At 41.7% G+C, this 24,879-nt stretch overlaps 1 protein-coding gene across 1 annotated transcript; it reads right to left on the reverse strand.

The window, feature by feature from the left end:
* Positions 1 to 20: 20 nt before the first annotated feature.
* On the reverse strand, positions 21 to 24,842 carry LOC121279352 (mitochondrial folate transporter/carrier-like). Its single transcript, XM_041190532.1, has 7 exons — positions 24,567 to 24,842; positions 21,731 to 21,881; positions 19,146 to 19,231; positions 16,442 to 16,602; positions 12,849 to 12,962; positions 3,691 to 3,836; positions 21 to 828 (listed from the first exon to the last, which is right to left on the reverse strand). Exons 1-7 carry the CDS (start codon positions 24,733 to 24,735, stop codon positions 705 to 707), a joined length of 951 nt encoding a protein of 316 aa, XP_041046466.1. The 5' UTR covers positions 24,736 to 24,842; the 3' UTR covers positions 21 to 704.
* Positions 24,843 to 24,879: the final 37 nt, after the last annotated feature.

Genomic DNA, 24,879 nt, shown 5'->3' on the forward strand with positions numbered 1-24,879 from the left:
GAGATGCAATTAAACATGCCTTAAAATTAACATTTTATTTAGTTCTGCCATTTGGAACAAGGCTCATTACAATATTTAGATTTAGCAATATTATATGACATTTATATATAGGATTGTAAATTTTCCCAGAGCACAGTACATAAACTTTTCCTACTGAACCATAATTAACTTTACTTAATAAATTACATTTTAAAATAGATAAACACCCATTAATTAAGAGTGCATTATTGTACCAAATGTATTTTATTACAAAAGACCACTGCAAGGATATAAAACATAAACTTATCAATTCAGTTTGACATTAGTTGCTCCTTGTAAACTTGTTGATTATAGTGTCAGGAAATTTGATCCTTTAAAAAGGAAAATATTAAATATTAAAAAGAATGTTATCAAGAGGTAACATCTGACCTTCATAAGTTTAACTCTTGAGTTTAAGGGATGGACAATAAACACCGGCCTTGCCAGTGACACCCACATCCCATGAATGAAAAAAAAATGAACATATCTATATCTGTTATCATTACAGATTTATAAAATGAAACCAATAATATTTTAACACCAGCATTTAAAATACTACTGCAACAGCTGGGGGTGCTGAAAGTGGTTGCTACAGAGCACTTGACATTATTCTCTTTCTTGTAGATTTATTTTGGTAAAATGATATTCCTCCGTGATTCAAATGCTGACAAGTCCAAAGTTCAGGATTAATGGAAGCCAAATAAAAATTGAGATACATTTTCATATACCAGAAATGTAATGCAACAGGCAGGAGTCACTTTCAGCACATTTGGAACAACTCCTTTGTAGAATCCGTGAACACCTTCATTCCTGAAAAAAAATGGCAATTTTGGAATTACATATTACTAAAATGTAACCTTCCATTTACTTACAATAATTATTTTAGCAACAACACAAAAGCACCAGAAAAAACAATTTAATATCCAGTGATTTATATTTTTAATGTTGAAGGCTAACATCAAAACTACTTGCCACTACTGAACATATACTCAAGATTCACAACCAATTAGAGACATTTTATCAAATTATCATTTTATGGAGGTAAAAATAGTTTTTAATTTAATGAGCCATGTCCCACATAAAACAAATAACATGATCAATTAATCTGCTATTAGTTGATGGAGAAATATTAGGAGTCGGGGAATATCTGTAATGTGCAACTGAACCATTGGAATAGAGCAACTCTGATCATGCAGCATTCCCTCAGAGTGCTTAAATTTACCCCTGGAGTTTCTGTGGGGTTTCTTCCGATCTCCCGCCTTAACTTTGGAACACTGGTGAAAGAGCTTTTCTGAAGCTTCCCCACTAATCTTCTGCTACTTTTAGGCAGAGAGATTGGAAACCCTTGCAGAAATTGTACTTGTATGTACTCCAGTTCTGGAATACTGTTTGCACCCACAAACTTTTATGCATCCAATTGCCAAGTTGAAACAGTAGGAGTAAAGAAGCCATATGCCCATGATGAGAAACAAATCTGTTCATCTAGGTCAATCTGCTTGTTATATGACTAGCAACATCAATCATCAAAAGACCCCTTTGGTTAGCCTAACACAAACATCAACAATCTGCATTTATATAGCATCATTAACATAAATAAACATTCCAAAGCATTTCACAGAAGTGTCAAAAAGGTCAAAAGAAGTGCCAACCCAAAGAAGGGAGATATAAGGATCGATGATCAAAAGATTGGTTAAAATGGTGGGCTTTGAGGAAGGCTGTAGAAGAGGAAATGGACATTTGAGAGGTGGGGATGTCCTAGAATCATAGAACAGTTACAATGCAGGAGGCCATTCGACTTGTCCTATCTATGCTGGTTCTCCACAAGAGTTACTCAGTTAGTTCCATTCCCCTGTTCTTTCTCCTTAGCCCTGTAACCTTTCCTCTTCAGGTGCTTATCCGATTCCCTTTTGCAAGCCACGATTGAATCTGCTGCCACCACACTCACTCAGTGCAGTGCATTTCAGATCCTAACTACTTGCTGCGTAAAAAAAATTCTTCTTGTGTCACCTTTGGCAATCATCTTAAATCTATGTCCTCTGGTTCTTCGCTTTCTGCCAATGGGTACAGTTTATCTCTACTGACTCTGTCAAGATCCCTTACAATTCTGAAATCTATCAAATCTCCTTTCATCCTTCTCTTCTCCAAGTAGAACTCGAGTTTCTCCAATCTACCCACATAAATTGAACGTTGAATCAGTGCTTTGTAAAGGTTCATTATAAATTCTTTGCATTTGTATTCTATGCCTCTATTCATAAAGCCCAGGGTCATGTGTGCCTATTTAACCACTTTCTCAAACTGCCCTGCCACCTTCAATAATTTGTGCACATATACTCCAGCACCTCTTTAGAATTGTACTCTTGATATTGCTTTTCCTTGCTCTTCCTACACTTCTCTGCTTTAAATTGCATCTGCCACGTGTCTACCCATTCCACCATGTACACTTGAATTTTATCACAATACTTCCAAGTTTTGTGCCATTTGTAAATTTTGAAATTGTGCCCTATACATTTAAATCTAGGTCATTAATATATATTAAATAATGCAGTGGCCCTAGTACCAACCCCTGGGAACCCTATACCTTCCTCCAGAAAAGCAACTGTTCACTATTACCGTTCTCTCACACTCAGCTAACTTCAAATCCATGCTGCTACTGTTCCTTTTATTCCACGGACTTCAATTTTGCTGGCAAGCCTATTATGTGGCACATTATCAAAAGTCCTTTGGAAGTCCATATACATATCAACCGTATTACCCTCATGAATCAGCTCAGTTAACTTCTCAAAAACCTCAATCAAGTTAGTTAAACACGATCTGCCTTTAACAAATACCTGCTGGCTTTACTTAATTAAACTCATCCAAGTAGCTGTTAATTTTGTCCTAGATTATTATTTTTAAAAGCTTTTCCACCACCTAGATGAAACTGACCTGCCTATGGTTGCTGGATTTATCCTCCCAGCCTTTTATGAACAAGGGTGTAAGATTTATAATTCCCCACCTCTCTGGCACCAGCCTCATATCGGATGAGGTTTGGAAGATTTATGGTTAGCACCTTCTCAATCTCCACCCTTACTTCCCTCAGCATTCGGCCCTTCAAGCCTGCTCCACCATTCAATATGATCATGACTCTATCTCAACGCCACTAACGCACTTTCTCTCCATACCCCTTGAACCCCCTAATATCCAAAAACTTATCAATTTCTTTCTTGAATATACTCAGTGACTCCGCCTCCACAGCCTTCTGTGGTAAAGAATTCCACAGGTTGACCACCTCTGAGTGAAGAAATTTTTCCTCGTCTCAGTCCTAAATGGCCTGCCCTGTATCCTGAGACTGTGGCCCATGGTTCTAGACTCTCCAACCAGGGGAAATATCCTCCCTGCATCTAGTCTGTGTAGCCTGTTAGAATTTTATATGTTTCAATCAGATCCCCTCTCATTCTTCTAAACTCTAGTGAATACAGGCCCAGTCAAACCAATTTCTCCTCATATGACAGTCCTGTCATCCCCGGCATCTGCCTAGTGAACCTTTGCTGAACTCCCTCTATGTCAAGTATATCCTTTCTTGGGTAGGGAGACCAAAACTGCACACAATACTCAGGTCTCACCAAGGCCCTGTACAACTGCAGTAAGACATCCCTACTTCTGAACTCAAATCCTCTTGCAATGAAGCCTTACCTCCATGTTCTCCATACAGCATTCATTACTCCAGAGTATTGGGTATGCTGATCCTGCAGCCGAGCGCGCACTACTTGATAAGGATACGTTGCTGTTACAGCAAAAACTTTGGACAATGCTGCCATTGTTACGTATTCTAAAGGATTCTGAGGCAGACACAGGAGAAAAACAAAATTAAAATTTTACAATTATTATGAAAACTCAAACAGGCCTGTAATGTTTATGTTTTCAATTAACTATATTTTGAAAGAACACAAATGGTTCCTTCACGTAGGCAGCTTTTCAGATTTTTAAGCTTTATTCAAACCCGTCCGTAGAAAGGATGTTACGAATTTGAACTCGCATCTCAGAAGTGAATATCAGGAATTCTGGTGCAGATGCCATAAATCAGAAAATATTATGGATCCTGAACATTGTATCAGAATTGCTATTCAGACCCCAAGCAAACAAAGCTCAATAACAATTCAAGAAAACCTGACTCAACAGCTAGATAGTTACCTTTACATCTTTGCAGTTGAACGTTAGTCAGACAATCCAAACTATCTAAAACAAGACTTTGCATTTATAGTCCCCACTTCTTACTGTTCAGTCTTAGCGCGAGCAGCCATTTATACTGGGCAAATGGCATTAACCTATTAGCACAGGAGTCAATTGCAATGGCATGCTGCAATGGATAAGCACTTGTACTTCTCAATTTAAAAGGCTAATTAAAATGCCTTAAATGAGATTCTGGATGCAACTGCTAAGAAGTAGATGAGGTGTATTATTGTGAGATGCATTCACTCACAATTTTGTAAGAGGACTCTGAACTCTCAAGATTCTTCAGAGGCATTCCAAAGCTGACGTGATTTCTTGTATCAGTGCTCCTGCGCATGTGTCTAGACTGGGATGGGAAGCCCCTGGCCCACGGGCCAGATCCAGCCCATTGCACTTTTTCATCTGGCCCACGGTGAGACTTAAAAAAAAAAATCACGTGCATATGACGCATATGTCTCTGCCATTTTAGGCATCGCACTTTCCAGCCCAGCTCCCGAGAACTGTTGAAATTCAGCCCAGCCACTTAGAATCTTAGAAACCGCGCTTGAGATCCAGCCTTTGAGTGGGTTGAAGGTAACACAGCGACAAGCCCCATTTGGTGGGGACTTTCCTGCAAATACCATTTGCGCCATTTTAGAAGCAGCTCCCGCTTGCCAAACACAACAAAGCTCAGCCTCGTGGGGACAGAGTTCATTTTTTGGCTGCGCTTCTCTTGTGGAAGGCAGGCACCCAGTAAACGTCCCTTGACAAAAGTCGGCAGATTTGAGATTAGTGCAAATTTCTCAGGGAGCCTGAGGATAGTGTGCCAGTGAGCAATCCTCATTACAGGTGGAATTTCTTAAATGTCCCACTGCTTCCTTTCAGCTATTTTGTCCTGACATTTTGTCCGGGATCCGCTGTTCCCACATGATACACTTGCTTGGGGTTTTGTTGCACATGGTATTCTCACAGGTTTCTTTAAAAAAAAACACATGGCTGTTGCAAACAAAAGAAGAAAAGTGGATGCGAAGTATCGAGTCTTTAATGAAAAAAGGACAAACAATTTTTTTGTGGCAGTGAAAGGCAAGCCCATATGCCAGATTTGTGGAGAAGCGATTTCTGTGATGTAAAAAGTCTACATAGAAAGACACTACAACACGAAGCACATCAAATATGAAGAATTTCAAGGACAAGTGCGACTGGACAAAATTAAAGCACTTAAAAAGAATGTGAGCACGCAGCAAGCAATTTTCACAAGACCAAGAAGGGTGGTAAGACAGTATTATGCAAACCAGGGTGCGTGAACTTATCGCAAAAAGCTTAGGAGTACATCGCTGCAACCGCAGCTCGAGAGAAAATCAAATTATTTGAGTGAGAGAGCTTATTTCACAGGACCATGTCAGATGAATTAATGATATGGCTTAAGACTTTGAGTCTCTGAAAGATTCTGCAGCTGATTTCGAATTTTATTCTCTGGCTATTGATGAGAAAACAGACATAATAAATATGTCGGAAAAACTCAGCAGGTCTGGCAGCATCGGCGGAGAAGAAAAGAGTTGACGTTTCGAGTCCTCATGACCCTTCTGTCGAAGGGTCATGAGGACTCGAAACGTCAACTCTTTTCTTCTCCGCCGATGCTGCCAGACCTGCTGAGTTTTTCCAGGTAATTCTGTTTTTGTTTTGGATTTCCAGCATCCGCAGTTTTTTTGTTTTTATAATAAATATGTCAACTGGTGATTTTTCTGCATGGAATCATGGCAGATTTTGAGATTCAAGAGGGCTTGCTTGCTTTAGTAGCAATGCATGAAAATCTGTGGCAGAGCTGAGTGACAACAAATGATTGGGTGACTTGGCTTTCATTGTCGACATTTCGCAGTATCTGTCTGAGCTCAATGTCAAATTGCAAGGGCCAAACCAGCTTCTTACTTCCCTTCTTTCAAATGTGAAATCAGTTGAAACCAAAATAAAGCTATGGCAAATGCAACTGGAAAAGGGCAACACTGCATTTTCCTACCCTTCAGAAACAAAAACCTGCAATGCATGTACTGCTGTGAGCAGTTTTTTCAGAACTTTCTCTCGCAAAGAACCATCTGCATGTCAGATTAACAGACACGAATTTGGAAAGCCAGTTGCAAACAGCAAAATCATCAGTGCCAGCATACATAACAAGGCTCATTAAGGAAAAGCAAACTCAGCCATCGTGTTAAAGCAGCAGGTGAGTTGAACATTTCTATGTTCTCTCCGAAAAGGTAATTAAGTTGGTTTTTATGTGTGTGGCCCACGACTGATGTTGGCTATGTGTGAGTGACCCTTGATAAGAAAAAGGTCCCCACCCTTGGTCTAGACCTTTAAAGCAGCACCATTACAACAGAAAAGTCATTGGTAAACTTTACAACGGTGATTCAATATGTGCAATGCAAATATTATTCATAAGACGATGCTGAAAAAGCTAATGCTGAGTGATACAACTGCATTGCAAAAAGGTCAACCACAGGAGCTACTGGAATTGTAAAACGCCTGACAATTGACCTCATGTTCCAAAGGCCAAGGGCTTTGGGTGACTAGGATCAGTTTGCAACTGTCAAAGAAAAGAAAAAGCACTGAAATAAAGTCAGTCTAATGTGTTTTAAGGAAAACCAGAGCTCAAGACATTTAATAAATTACCCAGCTGAACTGAAAAGTGAAATGACACCATGAAATAAAAAAATCATAATGAATGAAACAGAACAGGGCAAAAACTGAGTTCTGGAGAGGTGCTGCTTGGTTATACCATTCTGGAGAGGCCCTGGTTCATGAACTAGATGAAGGAGGAAGTTTCCACTAACATTATGAAAATTGCTAACAGCTTGACGTTATCTGCAAGGATGACCAGTGGAAAGCAAATTAACAGTATTCAAAATGCCCTGTGTGATGAACTAAGAAGCAGCTAAAACAAAAGCAGACTTCTCTGGATGCTGGAAATGTGAAATAAAAACAGAAAATGCTGAAAATATTTTGCCAGTTAGGCAGCATCTAAAGATGCTGGAGAGAGAAACTGAGTTAAAGGGTTGAATTTTTACATGGGCTTTGGGGAGGGGCTCAGAGACAGGAAGGCTGGCAAAATGTTGCGGGAAGGCGTCGAGTGGACATACCTTACCACCAGTATGTCATTTTGCCATCAGTGGGAAAAGTGGCAGATGTCCTGCTTGCCCACTTAATTGGCCAATTAAGAGTCTCTTCCCACATCTGCTGACATTTTACCAGCGATGGGAAGGGGCGGGGGACCCTCTGCCATTTGGCCTATAAGTGGGCTCTGGGGGAGCGCCCTCCTTTTTTTTTGTGTCTTTGGTCCATGGAGGGCCTCCCATCCCACTGTCAATGGTCACCCCCATGGCATCAGCACTGCTAACCCTCAGCGACCCTGCCCCTACACTTGGCAAGACCTGCCTGACTGGCCCCGAGGTCCCCAGATCTACTTATTTTGTTGTGAGGATGCTCATCCATTGATATGAACTCTTCCTCCAGGTGCACCCTCAGCAGTGACCACTGCACCCCGCAGCACTACTAAAGCTGCTGAGCTGCCTTGCCCTTCAATTGGGCCAGCAGTTCTTGTAGGGAATCTCCCCTCCCTAATTGGCTGTCAGCTGTAAAATGCAGCCTGGGTCCTGCCACCTGCCAAAGTGGGGTCATCCCAGCCCCACTTCTGATCCCGGTGGTGGGACCTGTAACCTGTGGCAATCTCCAGTCAACAATTCAGGTCACTGACAAAGGAAATGGTTGTGGTTGCAGAACATTGGAATTCTGGAATGTAATTAATTTTGGACATGATAGCTTCAAAACAGTCATGGATGCACTGGGACTTCGAGCTCTAAAAGAGTAGAGATGCCCAGAAATAAACTTGTTCCATTGGAAAAAAATGAGAAAATTGACCTTAACAAAATTGAGAAGTAAGAGTAATGCAAATTTAAGGTTATTTAATTTAATCTTAATCTAAGTACAAAATCAACAAGCTTCAAAGGAGACTACAGATTGGAAAAATATGTTTTTCTTATATCCATAGGGGAATAGATAACTTTGAGGGAAGATGGGACTGATAATCCAGAGACTTAGGCTAATGCTCTGTTAACATGGGTTCAAATCCCACCATGGCAGCTAGTGTAATTTGAATGTGAGGGGAGTGGGAGCAAGAGAGAGAGTAAGAGAGAGTGAGTGCGAGGGCAGAGAGAGATAATGTGTGGTGGGGGCGGGAAGAGGAGAAAAAGAGATATAGAGAGTGTGAGTGACAGAGGTAGAGAGGGTGGAGAGGAATATAAAGCTAGTCTCAGTAATCATAACTATGGCCTGAATTTTCCCATTAGTGATTTGAGGGTGGGGCCCGCTCGCCGACGGGAAAATGACGCGGGATGACGTCGGGAGGAACCCCTGACGTCATCTGGTCCCTTTAGGAAGGCGGGCAGACAGCAAAATCAGCTGTCCGCCCGCCGACCTGTCAATGGCCAACTGAGGCCATTGACAGAGTAATTAAGAAAATTAAAGACCTGCCCGTTCAACCTTAAGGTTGGCGGGCAGGCCAGGAGCCCCAGTGGACTTCTAATAATACATGAAACCTCACCCACTGGCGGGATGAGGTTTCATTTCCGTTTTTAAAAACTTTAATACATTTTATGTGATATTTATTAACATGTCCCATCTCGTGTGGCATTGTCACATGAGGGGGACAGGTTAATAATTTTTTAATTTTTCTATTTTTAAAGTTTTTTCGACTGTTAGTAATCTCCCTGAGACAGCACTTTGTCTCGGGGAGCAGTGCGGTCTTGACAGCTGGGGATTCCCTCCACCCCCGCACAGGAAGCGCACAGTGCTTCCTGTCAGGCAGGCCGCTGGATGGACCTTAATCGGCCTGCCCACTCAAAATGGCGGCGGGTCCAGTTTTGGTGGTGGGGGTCGGCTGTCCGCCCGCTGCCGAGCCGGTGGAGCCCGCACACCCATCAAGGGCAAAATTCTGCCCAATGAAACTGTGATTATTGGCATAAAAATCCATCTGGTTCACTCATGTCCTTTAGGGAAGGAAATCTGCCATCCTTACCTGGTCTGGCCTAGTGCAACTCCACACCCACAGCAATGTGGTTGTCTCTGAACTGCCCTTGGAAGTAGTTGTTCAGTTCGAGGGTAATTAGGGATGGGCAACAAATACTGGCCTTGCCAGCGATGCCCACATCCCATGAAGGAATAAAGAAAAATAGATCATTGAAACGCAGGATTTCAGTAATGCATCATGGTGTGTCACTGTCTGGCAGAGCATGCAAAATGCTGAGAGATAGAATAACACCTGTAAGACTGTCTCTCCTAAATGAAACTAAAAATAAACGAGCTTGCCCAATCCAATTCACACTCAAGACATGTAAAACATTGTCCAGTACTATAGGCAGAATTTGAAAACACATTAGAATTATCAATATACACATTTCCCTTCAATTTAGAATAATTTAGAAATTATTTTGTAACTATATTAGATGACCTATGAATACAAAACCCAAGTTTGAATACAAATTTCAACAAGAATGTGTACTTCAGCATCCTCTATAGCAAGAATACCAAACCACGGGAGGTGGGGGTCGGATATTTGTCTCAAAATCAGGTAGGCTGCTGTATGAATTTGCAGAAATGCATGTATGGAACATTCAAGCATCACATACACAAAAATGCAGCCACTGCCACTTACAAAAATTGTGATACACGATAAAAGGTGAGATTGCCAACAAATAATGAGGAGGCAGCACTTCCCACACATACAAATCCAGAGGGAGGGCAAGGTTGCACATAGTTCTGCTTCAGAGGACTCTATCTACGGAAGAAGGCTGATGGGTGTATATAACCAAATGAACGATGCACAGGAAAGCCTGCCAGAAAGCATGCACTTAATCTCAAAGAGCATGGAGGAGTCCACCAACCAGGCACAGAGCTAGAGGTCTATCCCTTCTCATATAGAAAAGGTGGTCACATTTCTTCCCAAAGTGTGATGCCTAGAATTAGACACAATTCTGTATCTGAGGCAGATTCAGAGCTTTATCAAGGTTCATCATAACTGGAGAGAGCGAGAGAAGTTTGCTTATCTCAGTTTCGGGAGGACTAATGATCAAGATGTCTTCACTTCACTAGACAGGTCATGACTGAAATCCGCCAACTGCTATAGCCACAACTGCAATCACAAAGCAGGGAAATGGCTGCAATGGCTGTCAAAGTGATCGTGGATCTTAACTTCTGTGCGGCTGACTTCTGCACACCACTGCTGGAGATACAAGCAACATCTTGCATTTATAGCACACTGCTACATAAGGGAGGTCACTATACTCAGTCAATCATCCTGCGAGAGGAAAGGAAGCTCATGCTCAATGGTGTCACCACCACTCTCCCAGGGCAGCACTTCAGCAATCCTACAGATTTGTTGGATAACAGATTGATGGACTGCAGTATAGTCCAATAAGGTCCTCTGAATACTGGTATCCAAAGCCACGATGGAAGCTGTTTGAGCTTCCACTGCAGTACTCAGACTTTTGATGGAAGCTGCCTTCTCTTCCATGAAACTGTGACTTTGGTCATCAGATGCTGCATCATGCATGTTCCGTAGGTGTGCTGATAAAAGTGACCACTTGTTCCATGTAAGAAAGGATGGGCTTGAAGCTTGTGCCAAGTTGGTACTGGACTCCTCTACATGCTTCGAGATTGACTGCATGTTTTCTGGCAGGCTTTCCAGTGCACCATGCATCTGGTTACGTAAACCCATCAACGTTCTTCAGTAGACTGGCCCATCGAGGTCCTCATCTGAATATTCTTAAGTAGGACTGCAGTGCAACCTCACCTCTAGCAAGCTGGCACCTGTGCTATCCTTTCCCCTCACCCTGACTCCTGCACGCTTGTACCCCATTTCTCACCAGGTGTAGATCCCTTTTCTATCCTTATCTCTAACATACACAGTGTCAGTCTCTGAATTGATGATTGCAGGTATATGATGAAGTGCTGGTGCCCGTTGATCTTCACTGTCATTACCTTCTTCCTCCACTGACTGGGAGGACTGCAGTTCATGGGTATGGGAGAGGTACAATGATGATGATTGGTAAGAGGATTGGTCCAATTTCACTCACAGAAGATAACACGGATGTACAGGTTAATCAGACAATGGAAAGAGAGATGGAAGAGGTTAAGTTAAAAATATTCAGTCACAGTTTGAGGATGGATTTTCCTGATATGCCCCAAGGAATGCTTAGTTCCTCCACAGTGCAATGATTAAGGAAAAAAGAGTGGCAAGAGAACTGCTTCATCTATGACCTTCCTTCCAACCTAAGGTCAGAAATGGAGATGCTCGCTGATGACTGCACAATGTTCAGCACTATTCGCAATTCCTCAGGTACTGATGCAGTCCATGGCCAAATGCAGCAAGCCCTGGGCAATATCCAGGCTTGGGCTGATAAGTGGCGAGTAACATTCGTGCCACACAAATGTCAAGCAACGACTATCTTCAACAAGAGAGAATTTAACCATCTCCCCTTAATATTCAAAGGCATAATCATTGCGAAATCCCCCATTATCAACATTCTGGGGGTTAACACTGACCAGAAACCGAACTGGACTAGCCGTACAAATACTGTGGCTACAAGAGCAGGTCAGAGGCTAGGAATCATGCGGCGAGTAACTCACCGAAGCCTGTCCATATTCTACAAGGCACAAGTCAAGAATGGATTAGTGCAACTCCAAAAACCCAGGACAAAGCAGCCCGCTTGATTGGCACCCCATCCATATTCACTCCCTCCGCCACCACAGTAGTAGCAGTGTGTACCATCTACAAGATGCAATGCAGAAACTCACCAAGACACCTTAGACAGCACCTTCCAAACCCACGACCACTACCATCTAGAAGGACAAGGGCTGCAGATACACGGGAACACCACCACCTGGAAGTTCCCCTCCAAGCCACTCACCAACCTGACTTGGAAATATATCACCATTACTTCACTGTCGCTGGGTCAAAATCCTGGAAATCCCTCCCTAACAGCACTGTGGGTGTACCTACACCACATGAACTGCAGTGGTTCAAGAAGGCAGCTCATCACCACCTTCTCAAGTGCAATAAATGCTGGCCTAGCCAGCAAAGCCCACATCCCTTGAATGAATATTAAAGAAATCTGAAATTGTCGCTTTGCTTCATTTTCTTGCTCCTTCAGTCAACACGAGCTCCTTCCGGGCGGTGCCACCAGGTCATATTAAACAACTGAGAGCACAAAATTCACTGATGATGGGACTGGACAGGAGCAGCCCTGAATCATTATTTGTCTTTATCAACAATGGCTGGAAATGCTGGAACTATTAACTGATCGGAAAGAAGAATGCAAATAATGATAGTGTATTAAATGAAAGCACCGACCTAAAATCAGAGAGAATATTATGTTGTACCCTGCCAGGAACATTGTGCACAATAAATGGTAGAAAATAGCATTAATGCACACATAGTTCTTTAAGGAAAGGTTAATGAGTCTACATAAATGAAATCTTAATTTAGCATCAGCTTTCTCGGATCTGAAGAGAGGTTTCTGTGTTGTAACAAAAGTGCCCAATAATACAATTTGCTGTACAATTAGAAATTAAACTTGCATTGACAATAAGCTCACCAATTTTGCATCTGTTGCCAGATTCTTATATATACTGTATTCTTTCTTCAGTTCCTCATAAGCCATGAATTGGAGAGCACCATGCGATGTACCAAAAAGTCCTGGCACAAAGCCCTATAGAAAATCAGATATACAGAGTTCAAACACTACAATATTTCCAGCATCAATTTTTCAGTTCATATATAATTGGATTCAAATAACCAAGACTTGGGTAAACATTTAAGAAAATTTTAAAAGCATTGGATTTAAATTTTTCAGCTAGATTAATCAGACAAAAAAAATCCTTTCCCGAAATATCCAGTTAAGTTATTTATTATAAAGAAAATTGGTCCAGAGTTGTATAGAAACAAAAGACAAAATATCAGACTTATATTAGGCAAACATTACGAATAACGGGATCTGAAAGTGAATGGTTTAGACTTTGCATGATTGTATTTTAATCTCTTAAAAGATTTTGAAAAGGTGAACCAATAAAGATGGATGGATCTGTGGATTTTAAAAACAACTTGAGACTTGAATTCTCCACTGCCCACCAGTCCTCTACTTTGTTCCCTTCCTCTTGTCCAAGTACAGTTAACACAGAAGGTCCCAATGTGCTTCACAATGTAATCAGACAACAATTCACTGAGCCAAAGAAGGAGACATTAGGCCAATTGGCCAGAAGCTGGTACAAATAATGGTCTCAAGGAGCAGCAAGAGGTGGAAATATTTAGGGAGGGAATTGCAGAGCTTAGCATCCAGATGATGGAAGGCATGGATACCAATGGTGGTGCAAGGGAGGTAGGGATGCTCTCGTGGTCTGAGTTAGAGAAACGCAGTGTTCTAAGAGGGTTGCAGGGCTGAAAATTTGTACACGAGGATTAGAATTTTTTAAATTGAGCTGTTGTTGGACTGGAAGCCAATATTGATGAGCGAATAAGGGGGTGATGGGTGAAAGGGACTTGATGCGAGTTATGATATACGCAAAGTTTTGGATAAGCTTAAATTAATGAGATGATAGCAGGTGAGAGATCAGCCAGGAGAGCACTGGAATAGAGGGCTCTGGAGGTAACAAAAACATGATTGAGAGTTTTAGCAGCAGATGAACTGAGGCAGGCCAGATATGGGTGACATTAGGGAAGTGCCAGTAGGTGATCTTTGTGATACAGAGGATATGGGGTTAGAAACTCAGCTGAGTCAAAGAAAACACCAAGGCTGTGAATGGTTTATTTTAGCCTGAAACAGTGGACATGAAGGGACTGGAATCAGTATCTAGGGTTGGTGTTTGTTGGCAAGATGTAACAAGTGGTGTGCCACAGTGGTCAGTGCTGGGACCTCAACTGTTTACAAACTATATAAATGACTTGGATGAAGGGAGTGCCAAATTGGCTGATGACACAAAGATAGGTAGGAAAGTAAGTTGTGAAGAGGACATAAGGAGGTTACAAAAAGTTATAGATAGGTTAAGTGAGTGGGCAAAGATCTGGAAAATGGAGTATAATGTGGGAAAACGTGAAATTGTCCAATTTGGCAGAAAGAATATCTAAATGGTGAGAGATTGCAGAGCTCTGAGGTGCAGAGAGATCTGGGTGTCTTAGTGCAGGAATCACAAAAGGCTAGTATGCAAGTACAGCAAGTAATTAGGAAAGCTAATAGATTGTTATCATTTATTGTGAGGGGAATTGAATACAAAAGTGGGGAGGTTATGCTTCAGTTGTACAGGGCACTAGTGAGACCACATTTGAAGTACTGTGTACAGTAGCGGTTACCTTATTTAAGAGCGGATGTAAATGCATTGGAAGCAGTTCACAGAAAGTTTACCAGAGTAATACCTGGAATGGATGGATGTGTTATGAGGAAAGACTGAACAGACCAGGCTTGTATCCAGAGTTTAGAAAAGTAAGAAGCGACTTGATTGAAATGTACAAGATCCTGAGGGGCCTTGAAAGGGTGGATGTGGAGAGGATGTTTCCTCTTGTGGAAGAATCCAGAATTAGTTTAAAAATAAGGCGTTGCCCACTTAAAACAGATGAGGCAAAATTTTTTCACTCAGAGGGTTGAGAGTCTTTGGAACTCTCTCCCTGAAAAGGTGGTGGAAGGAGAGTCTTTAAATATTTTTAAGGCAGAGGTGGATAGATTCTTGGTAAGCAAGAGGGTGATAGGTTATCAGGGGTAGGTGGAATGCAGATTTCAGGTTACTATCAGATCAACCATAGTCTTGTTAAATGGTGGAGCATACTCGAGGGGCTGAATAGCCTACTCCTGCTCTACGTTCATGTGTGTCCAATTCTGGGCACTGCGCTTTAGGAAGGATGTGAATGACATCTTTGGAGAGGGTGCAGAAGTATCTTACAAGAATGGTTCTAGGGATGTGGAGAAGCAGGGGCTGTTCTCAGAGAAAAGGGAATTTGATAGAAGCATTCAAAAATCATGAGGGGTCAGACAGAGTGGATAGAATTAAATTATTCCCATTGGTGGAAGGGTCATGAACCAGAGGACACATTTAAGGTGGCTGGCAAAAGAAGTGAAGGCGATAAGAGGAAATACTTTTAATGCACCAAGTGGTTAGGATCTAGAGTACATTTCTGTGTGGTGGAAGCAAATTTAATTGTGGCTTTCAAAACCACAACCATTTAGAAGGACAAGGGCAGCAAACACATGGGAGCACCACCACCTGGAAGTTCCCCTCCAAGCCACTCACCATTCTGACTTGGAAATATATCGCTGTTCCTTCACTATCACTGAATCAAAATCCTGGAACTCCCTCCCTAGCAGGACTGCAGGTATACCTACACAACATGGACTGCAGCTGTTCAAGAAGGCAGCTCACCACTGCCTAGCCAGTGATGCCCACATCCCATGAATGAATACATAAAACGATAAGCACCTAAAGAGAGAGAATTTGCATAGTGAAAAGGGAAAGGGCAAGGGAGTGGGACTAGCCAATTTGCTCTTGCAGAGAGCTGACATGAACTAGACAGGCTGAATGCCCTTCATGTGCTGTAACTATTCTATGATTTTATTCTATTCTTACTGAGACATGCAGAGTCTAAACCAGGAAGTGCCAGAATATTTAATTCAAGGTCAAAGCATGTACAGAAAGCAAAATAAAGGGAATGAAAGAAAAATAGGATGTAACGAAAAAGATAAAAGAAACGGGGAAAAAAAGTTTTTTAAAAATTCTTTTAAAACAAAACTTAAAAATTTCCAATAATAAATAAAATCAGAAGGAATGAGACTCCACATTCATACAAGTGAATTCTGTGTGTCAGAGAAGATTTTTTGCAACAATGAAGGCTTATCATGCCTTTAAAAATTTGCTTACACTATAATGGAAAAGCCTTAACTTTTTCTGCCATATTTTGTAAGTGCTGTAAATTCAAACCCTTCCATGCATTTGAACGCTGAGTCTCTCTGCAAGATACTGATATAGCACATCTTCAGGAGGAGGAGGGCAATTCATACCAACTTCCTGTTTTCTGTGTTTTGTTGAGCATGTGCAGATGCTGGGAGTTGCCATCCAACTTACTCCTTGATAATGATGATTTTCACTGCAAAAATTGGGCCAAAGACTTTACAACTTCAAGGTCCAGTTACTGGCATTATTACCTCACCTTGTAGAGTCCACGGATACCTTCATTTTGATATATTTTCAAAAGGGCATGCAACATGCCTTTGTACTGCCTCTTTGATGGATCGACCCCTGCATCATACTGCAGGACTAACCGTGTCTTCGTCACCCAAATCGGATTTGTAATACAAAGTGTTACAGCACCTAAAAAATACAGGTACATTTGCTGAAGGAGGTAACATGTAAAGTGAATTTCCAAAGCGGATTAGTATTTCAGAAGATGATTTCTTCAGCAATTGTGCTTTTAATAACATGAATGTTGTTATTCCATACCAACACAAATAGCCCATATTACCCAAAAATACTTCGATCTGTACAAAACAATTAAAACAATCTTTCCATTTTTGTTGTCCTCATTGCAATTCTCAAAGTTTCTTTCACAAAGGCATATGTTTAATACTATGTATCTCATACGAGAAAACATTATTGGAAATACCACCGATACACAGAAGTCTACTCAATAATAGTGGAACTTTCCTCCCAGCTCCAATTAAATGTTATGCAAATACGCAAAGTTAATTATAGTTAAGATTGCAAAGCTTGCCAATATTTCTGAATAAGCACCTTCTTTGATGCATCATTATGTTGCATGTAATCCCCAGAGCTCAGTTAAATCCCTACATTGTTCTGCTAGCATTCCAGGCAAAACTACAAGCTGTGCTAAAAAGGTATTCAGCATGCTTGTTCCAGAAAAAATTATTTTCCCCTCTCACAAATAATTCTTGAGATGAGTTTTTGCACTGGCAAGGGCAGGCAATAAAAAGAGGGATAAAGCAAAAGAGTATTTGGTCAATAAAAAAACACAAATAATCACCATAGACAGAAAGGAGCTGAACCATGTTCCCTGAACAGATCCACAAGGGCAATTTTTACTGTATTACATGTCAAATTACAATGACAAATGGAACAACTGTAAGATAGCGACAGAACAGTTTAGTGTGAGTATTCTACTACACTTGGCAGCTGAATAAAATGATGAATGCAAAAACGTTGGTTGAGCACAATCTGCTTCACTCTATTAAAATAATTTCTTTTCTTGATAGAATTGCCATTTTAATTGGAATACAATATGTTATTTTCTGATAATTTAGCTTCAACTCATCATTAGAACAAAGAACAAAGAAAAGTACAGCACAGGAACAGACCCTTCGGCCCTCCAAGACCACGCCGATCATATTGCCCGTCAACTAAAACATTTTGCACTTCCAGGGTCCGTATCCCTCTATTCCCATCCTACTCATGTATTTATTAAGCTACCTCTTAAACACCACTATCGTACCTGCTTCCACCACCTCCTCTAGCAGCAAATTCTAGACACTCACTACCCTCTGCGTAAAAAACTTGCCCCGCACATCTCCTCTACAGTTTTCTCCTCTCACCTTAAATCTATGTCCCCTAGTAATTGACTCTTTCACCCTGGGAAAAAGCTTCTGATTTTCTACTCTGTCCATGCCACTCATAATTTTGTAAACTTCTATCAGGTCGCCCCTCAATCTCCGTGGCTCAAATGAGAACAATCCGAGTTTCTCCAACCTCTCCTCATAGCTAATAACCTTCAGACCAGGCAGCATCCTGGTAAACCTCCTCTGCACCCTCTTTAACGCCTCCATATCCTTCTGAGAAGGCATAAAGATCATGAGAACCATTAGCTCGGGTGTTGCGGTTGTAATGACGGCGAAACTGTCAATGTCGTCATCATTACTCTGTAAACCTGACAACAACTTCTGGCATCCACATGTGATGTTAAGTGTAGAAATGCAGTTAACATCATCAGCGATTTCCTGCCCTTCTATAAGATGTGAAGTGCCAGCAAACAGCAATCTTGAATTGATGACAACTTTATTTTTAAATTGTAATATCATTGTTAAAGGACTCACAATACAGTTGCACCTTGTTTTGAGATATAACTGGGTTTTTAAACACATACTAAGTCATAATAATTGCTGAACAACTTCACTGGCCCTGGAAAACTAATTTTGTGTAATGCCAAATTTTTCCATCAAGATAAAGAAGTCCATAGTGTTTTAAGAAAATAAAAATTATATTTAAAAAAAGGTTTATATTTCAGCTTCTAATGTGTATGTTCTATTCTTTATTTCACTCTCTGTAAAGTTTTTACTTCTTGGTTTATTATCCATGAGAATCCTACAATGTAGTTGGCTGTTTACTCTGTTTGACAACATCACCGTTATGGAGGCTGGAGAGCCACCTGGCCTGGCGTCAGATTCAAATAAGTGAACAAGGTGAAACCCATGCCACAGAGATTGCTAGGTATTTGTGGGCAGCTTTCTTCAAGGTCAGCATTGAGTGTCATCGCTTCACTACTGGCTGCAAAATTCGGGCCATTAATTCAACTGCATGGACAGGGTACCTCAAAGACATGCAGTAAGCACATGGCCAATCTTACTACCCAATGCTAATAAAAACAAATTAATTGAAAGTGATATAATACTACCCAATTAATGAAAAAGAATATATGTGGGAGTGTCTATTAATCCTTGCATATTGCACAGAAACGTAATACTACTGAGGGGAAATGGACAAAACTTTAATTTATAGCTTGAAAATGCATTTTATAAGTAATAATCCAGTAATATTTTTATGCACTAATGTAATACTGAAACATTAATATGGTAGCCATACTTTCATCACCTAGCCAAGCAAGTTTAATTCTTCCAACTACTTACCAGCTTCAGCAGCTGAGATAAGGTGCTGAGTAGCGCTAAGTTGAGCTGGTCGACCATCCTGTTTGTAGGCCTTGATGGCATTATAACTGAAAATAATACATCTCGGTTTAGTCATTCAATCACCAACACAGAATATTACTATTAATACAGGTTTTATAAATGATTCTGTATCATAATACTAACCTACTCCGTTTAAGAATAAAAGGAATTGCTGGAATAATTTTCACAGTAAGAATCAAATTACTCAGTTTTTTATTAACTAAATAGCTGCTGCATAAAAAAGATTATTGTCGAAGTTCTTCAGCATTAACTATTATTACTAATTGTGCACATGCACAGAACTTAAAACATTAAAATTTTAAGAACTTAATTGGAAAACCAAATGGTCCTGTGAAGTCCTTGTGCCTGATTTATTTGGTGCTTTCACACAATTATCCATCCACAATGGATCTGGTGATGGCACGGAAGTTTCACAGTACAATTACACTGGCCATGCGCTGGTTCACTGAAACTGTGCTAAAATTGTTTGGCTCAGAACATCAAGTTCAACATTGTGAGCTGGACAATGAAGTGCTTAGGAAGAGTTACCCAGGTAAAGATCCTGACAGGCAGTCAGGCCATGGTGTGTGTTTTTGGAATGATTTGAAGGTAGGATAAAGTTAGTATTTTTCCCTGAATGGTTAAAGTCTGTTAAAATAAAACGCATTATAAGCATAGTTTAAAGGCTATATAGGGGGTTAATGGGGAAACATCATAGCTTTGTGATTGGATAGAATTGCCTTTGATGTGATGTGACAAACTCTTAACAAATGAAAAATAAGGAACTAATTGTCACTAGGAAACAGTCAATGTAAATGATAGGTTTGACATACATGATGGACAGGAGACTTTATTATAAAGGTTCAGATTTTGAAGTGACTAACCAATACCAACTTAGACCTTCCTGTTGCTTGCCATTTCAACGCACCATCCTGCTCTCATGCCCACATGTCCGTCCTTGGTCTGCTGCAATGTTCCAGTAAAGCCCAATGTAAACTTGTGGAACAATACCTCATCTTCCGATTAGACACTTTACAGCCTTCCGGACTTAAAAGTGAGTTCAACAACTTCAGACCATCAACACTCTCCTCTATCCTCATCCCCTTTTTAATTCCTTTTCTCTACAATTCAATTTTATTTTTTATCCACTTACTTTTATTAACCATTTTATCCCCCTTTTTAATCCCCCCTTTTATCCCATTTTCCATCCTTTTGTCCTCACCACCCCCTCCCACAACCCAACTCCCAAAAGGGTCATCTGTTACCTGTTCCAAGTTGTTCTTTCACACAATGCTTACCCTTGTTCTGCAATTATCACATTTCTGCTTTCTTACTTTTACGTCACTATCAGCACCTTCTTTAGCCCTTACCACGACTGTTAACACTCCCTTTGTCCTTTAGTTCATGACATCTTTGTCAATCTTTCCTTTGTCCCCCGCCTATCACTGATCTTCTATCCAGCTTCACCTGCTCCACCCCTTTTAAACAGTATAAATTTCAAAACATTTCTACTTCTCTTTAGCTCTGAAGGGTCATACAGACTCGAAACGTTAACTCTGTTTCTCTCTCCATAAGATGCTGCTAGAGCTGCTGAGTTTTTCCAGCATTTTCTGCTTTTGTGCCAAACAGGTTCATTGGCCATTTATCTTGTTTGCTTTTTATAAAGAAAAAGCCTACACAGTACCTTTCACTTCCACCAGACATTCCAAAAAGCTTTACAGTCAATGAAGTACTTTTGAAACAAAGTTGTAATGTAGGAAATGAGGCAACCAATTTGTGCACAACAAGCTCCCACAACAGCAATGCAATTATGACCAGAGAATCTGTTTTTGTGATCTTGATTAAAGGATCAATACTGTCCAGGATACCAGGGATCAGATTCCTGGTCTTCTTCAAAAGATGATCTTTGGGATCTTTTACATTCACCGGAGAGGGCAGGTGAAGCTTCTGTTCAAAGTTTCATACGAACAATGATACCTCTGAGGGACAGTACTGGAGTGTCAGCCTTCATTTTTTTGTGTTCAAGTCCGAGAGTGAGTGAGACTTGAGCTCGGAACCTACTGACTCAGAGGCAAGATTGTTACCCATTGAGCTGAAGTGTAAACAAATTGGCTGGATATGTGCCGATATTTCAAAAAACTAAAGACACGGTTGTTATATTTACAACTCACATCTGCATGGCACTGGTTCCAGATCCCAACTGTATCACAGTGGTGAAGTGCAGAGTATTAGCCAGGCATTTCTTTATGGGGTAGGAAAATTGGAGGAATGATCATCTTGGAGCACCCTCCTGCTTCCCTAGTGAACAGGAGTGGTGTGGAGAGCATATAAATAGGTCATCCAACTTTTTGTCCATAGTTTGGGATCTCGGAGAAAAGTGAAGGGTTCCAAACTCTCTCTCTCTCGCTCTCAAAGTGAAGACGCCTACTTGTCAAAATTAGCAACTTTGAAAATATTTTCACAATTGTAATCCACACACGAAATCATTCCACCCAAAGCAGAGAATTCTAGCTGACAGATCCTGTAATAATGTTTCCAGTACTTACAAGAAGAAGTATAATCCCCAAGATAAACCTGCACCCCAGACATTTGGGGTTACTCCTTGGTAAAGCCCTCGTATTCCATCCTGTTTCCAGATGCTCCTCATACAATGTACAATCCCATTGTATTTTGGCCTCATCTGCAACCCATCACTGACTGCAAAAACAAAAACAAATTTCATGTTCAAGTAACTTAAGATTTCTGGTTTATACATTTCGAGTTAGCCCTTTATCAAATTACTGAACATTTCTAATATAGCAAATGACAAACCCCGTCCCAGCCCTTCCCACCCCCACTGCAGATAACACTCCCACCCCACTGTTACACAGTTAAACACTTCCACTCCACTGACACAATGTAAACACCCCGACCTTGTTGTTATGTTTGTCACACTGCCCTTTTTATCTGAGTTGCCCCTTTGACATGTTGGACAGGCTTGCGCATTCCAATGATCCCTCAAGCGTTGCCATCAGGAGATCCTTGCTCTGGTAGGACCACCCATAGTGGGAAGATCGGGAGGTGCCAGACAAAGAGTGGTCAAAAAATCTTCAACAACAAGACAAAGGAAGACTGTGTCGCACACCAGCTGCAAAGGCAGAAGAAGGCTGCAGCAGCAAGGTGGTCCAGACCATCATGCTTTGACATATCACCAAAATCTGACCACTAACCCATCAAGATCATGTGGACAATGTTTAATGTGGGGACCTTGGGAAGCCATCAAAGCCTACAGAATTCTACAAGGGTCCATCTGTCAAGTGCCAGGGCAGGATTGGTGACAGGGACAGGGCTGTGAAACTGGTAGTCCTTGAGTCAACAATCTGCACACAGGCAACAGATTCATGAAAACTGTTGGGTGTTTGGGCAGAGGTGTCCTTGGGCAGCAGCAGCTGTGACTGAGTAGTCTCCTTCAGGATATCCTTTGCTCACACCAAATGAGGTGGTGGCCAGAAAATGTACCCTAAAAATAGGCAGTCCCACTTTATTCCAGCTGGAGAACCACACACTGCAGGATCACCATCTTTGTGATCAAAGAAAAAAAAACTTTAAATTTTGCAAATTGGAACATCAGAATGCTCAGATAATCTCAAAAGTAATTGCTCGGAAACAATTGCAGTTCTTGTAACACATGAGCTATCAAGACTCCAAAATGACATCACCGCCCTCAGCGAGAGCTGCTGAAGGAACAAGCAAGGGAATGCACCTTCTACTGGAAATGAAAGGCTGACAGCAACCCTCATGCCCACCGAGTGGTTTTGCCATCCAGAGTAGGATCTTGGATGCAATGCCTGAACTCCACAATTGAATAAATGAAAGACACATGATACTTCACCTACAGTTCGGCTATGACCAACATGCCACCATCATCAGTGCTTATACCCCGACCTTTGACTCTAATTAAGATGTTAAGCTCTATCCTGACCTTGATGAAGTCCTCACTACCATCCCAAAAGAAGAAACGATCATCTTTCTGGGGACATTGGTACAAGGTTGGCTGTGACTTTGATGTATGGAGAGGAACCACTGGGAAAACCAGGGTGGGAATACAACGTGGGGAAGTGTGAGGTCATGCACTTTGGTAGGAAGAATAGAAGCATAGACTATTTTCTAAATGGGGAGAGAATTCAGAAATCTGAAGTGCAAAGGGACTTGGGAGTCCTAGTCCAGGATTCTCTTAAGGTTAACTTGCAGGTTGACGCAGTAGTTAGGAAGACAAATGTAATGTTGGCATTTATTTCAAGAGGACTAGAATATAAAAGCAGGGATATGCTGCTGAGGCTTTATAAGGCTCTGGTCAGACCACCTTTAGAATATTGTGAGCAATTTTGGGCCCAGTATCTCAGGAAGGATGTGCTGGCCCTGGAGAGGGTCCAGAGGAGGTTCACGAGAATGATCCCAGAAATGAAAGGCTTAACATATGAGGAACGTTTGAGGACTCTGGGTCTATACTCGATGGAGTTTAGAAGGATTGGGGGGGGGGGGGGGGATCTGATTGAAACTTACAGAATACTGAAAGGCCTGGATAGAGTGGACATCGGGAAGGTGTTTCCATTAGTAGGAGAGACTAGGACCTGAGGGCACAGCCTCAGAGTAAAGGGAAGACCTTTTAGAACAGAGATGAGGAGAAACTTCTTTAGCCAGAGAGTGGTGAATCTATGGAATTCATTGCCACAGAAGGCTCTGGAGGCCAGGTCATTGAGTGTATTTAAGACCGAAATAGATAGATTCTTGATTGGTATGGGGATCAAAGGTTACGGGGAGAAGGCGGGAGAATGGGGTTGAGAAACTTATCAGCCATGATTGAATGGCGGAGCAGACTCAATGGGCCGAATGGCCTAATTTCTGCTCCAATGTCTTATGGTCTTACGGACATTTATGACTGGGAAGAGTTAGCTTCCAATCATTCAGAATGGTGACAACCTGTCCATGAAGCCACTTCAAGTCCCAACACCTGAACGGCGAGGCAGAGTGGCCGCAGAGAAGGAAAGAAAAAGTTGTAAGTTCTGCACTCCGGATCCCACTACAATATGGGGTGTCTTGTCCCCCGTGCCCGAAGGTCTGTGGGTCGAGTATCAGTCTGTTCAGTCACATGAAGACCCATGGCAGAAACTCACGACTCTGGGTAGATGTCATCGTCGAATGGAGGGACATCCGACAGTGACACTGCCCAGTAGGGAGCAGTGACTGACCCACCATCACACACCCAACCCGTCCTTTACATTTTCAGCTCCATGTATGACACGCCACTCCCTCCTGGCTACTCCGTGATTTCACACCGTTGGCATGCTGCCCACTATTTCCCTGGCTGAGGGGAGGCATTCAGAAGCTGAGAGCTAGTTTTACCTGCGAACCTGATCTTGACCAAATCGAGCGGGTGCAGCACCAGCGTGGACACCACACCGCCGCTCACGCCGGCCACCAAATTCTCATACTTAACCAGGTGGAAAAGCCTCTGCACCGTCGCCGCCCAGCTCAGCTGGGTCTCGGGGGCCTGTCCGGCTCCCGATGTCATCCTCTCAGCGGCACCGTTGTTGGCACCAGAGAGAAACGGAAAAAGAGCGGCCACGAACCGCTCAAGGTGGGCAACTGTCGCGCACGCGCCCGACTGCGAAATCAAGAAACAGAAGGCCCGCGTGATGACGTAGAGCGCGAGCTT

Source organism: Carcharodon carcharias, chromosome 6 (genome assembly GCF_017639515.1).
Source record: "Carcharodon carcharias isolate sCarCar2 chromosome 6, sCarCar2.pri, whole genome shotgun sequence".
Taxonomy (NCBI): domain Eukaryota; kingdom Metazoa; phylum Chordata; class Chondrichthyes; order Lamniformes; family Lamnidae; genus Carcharodon; species Carcharodon carcharias.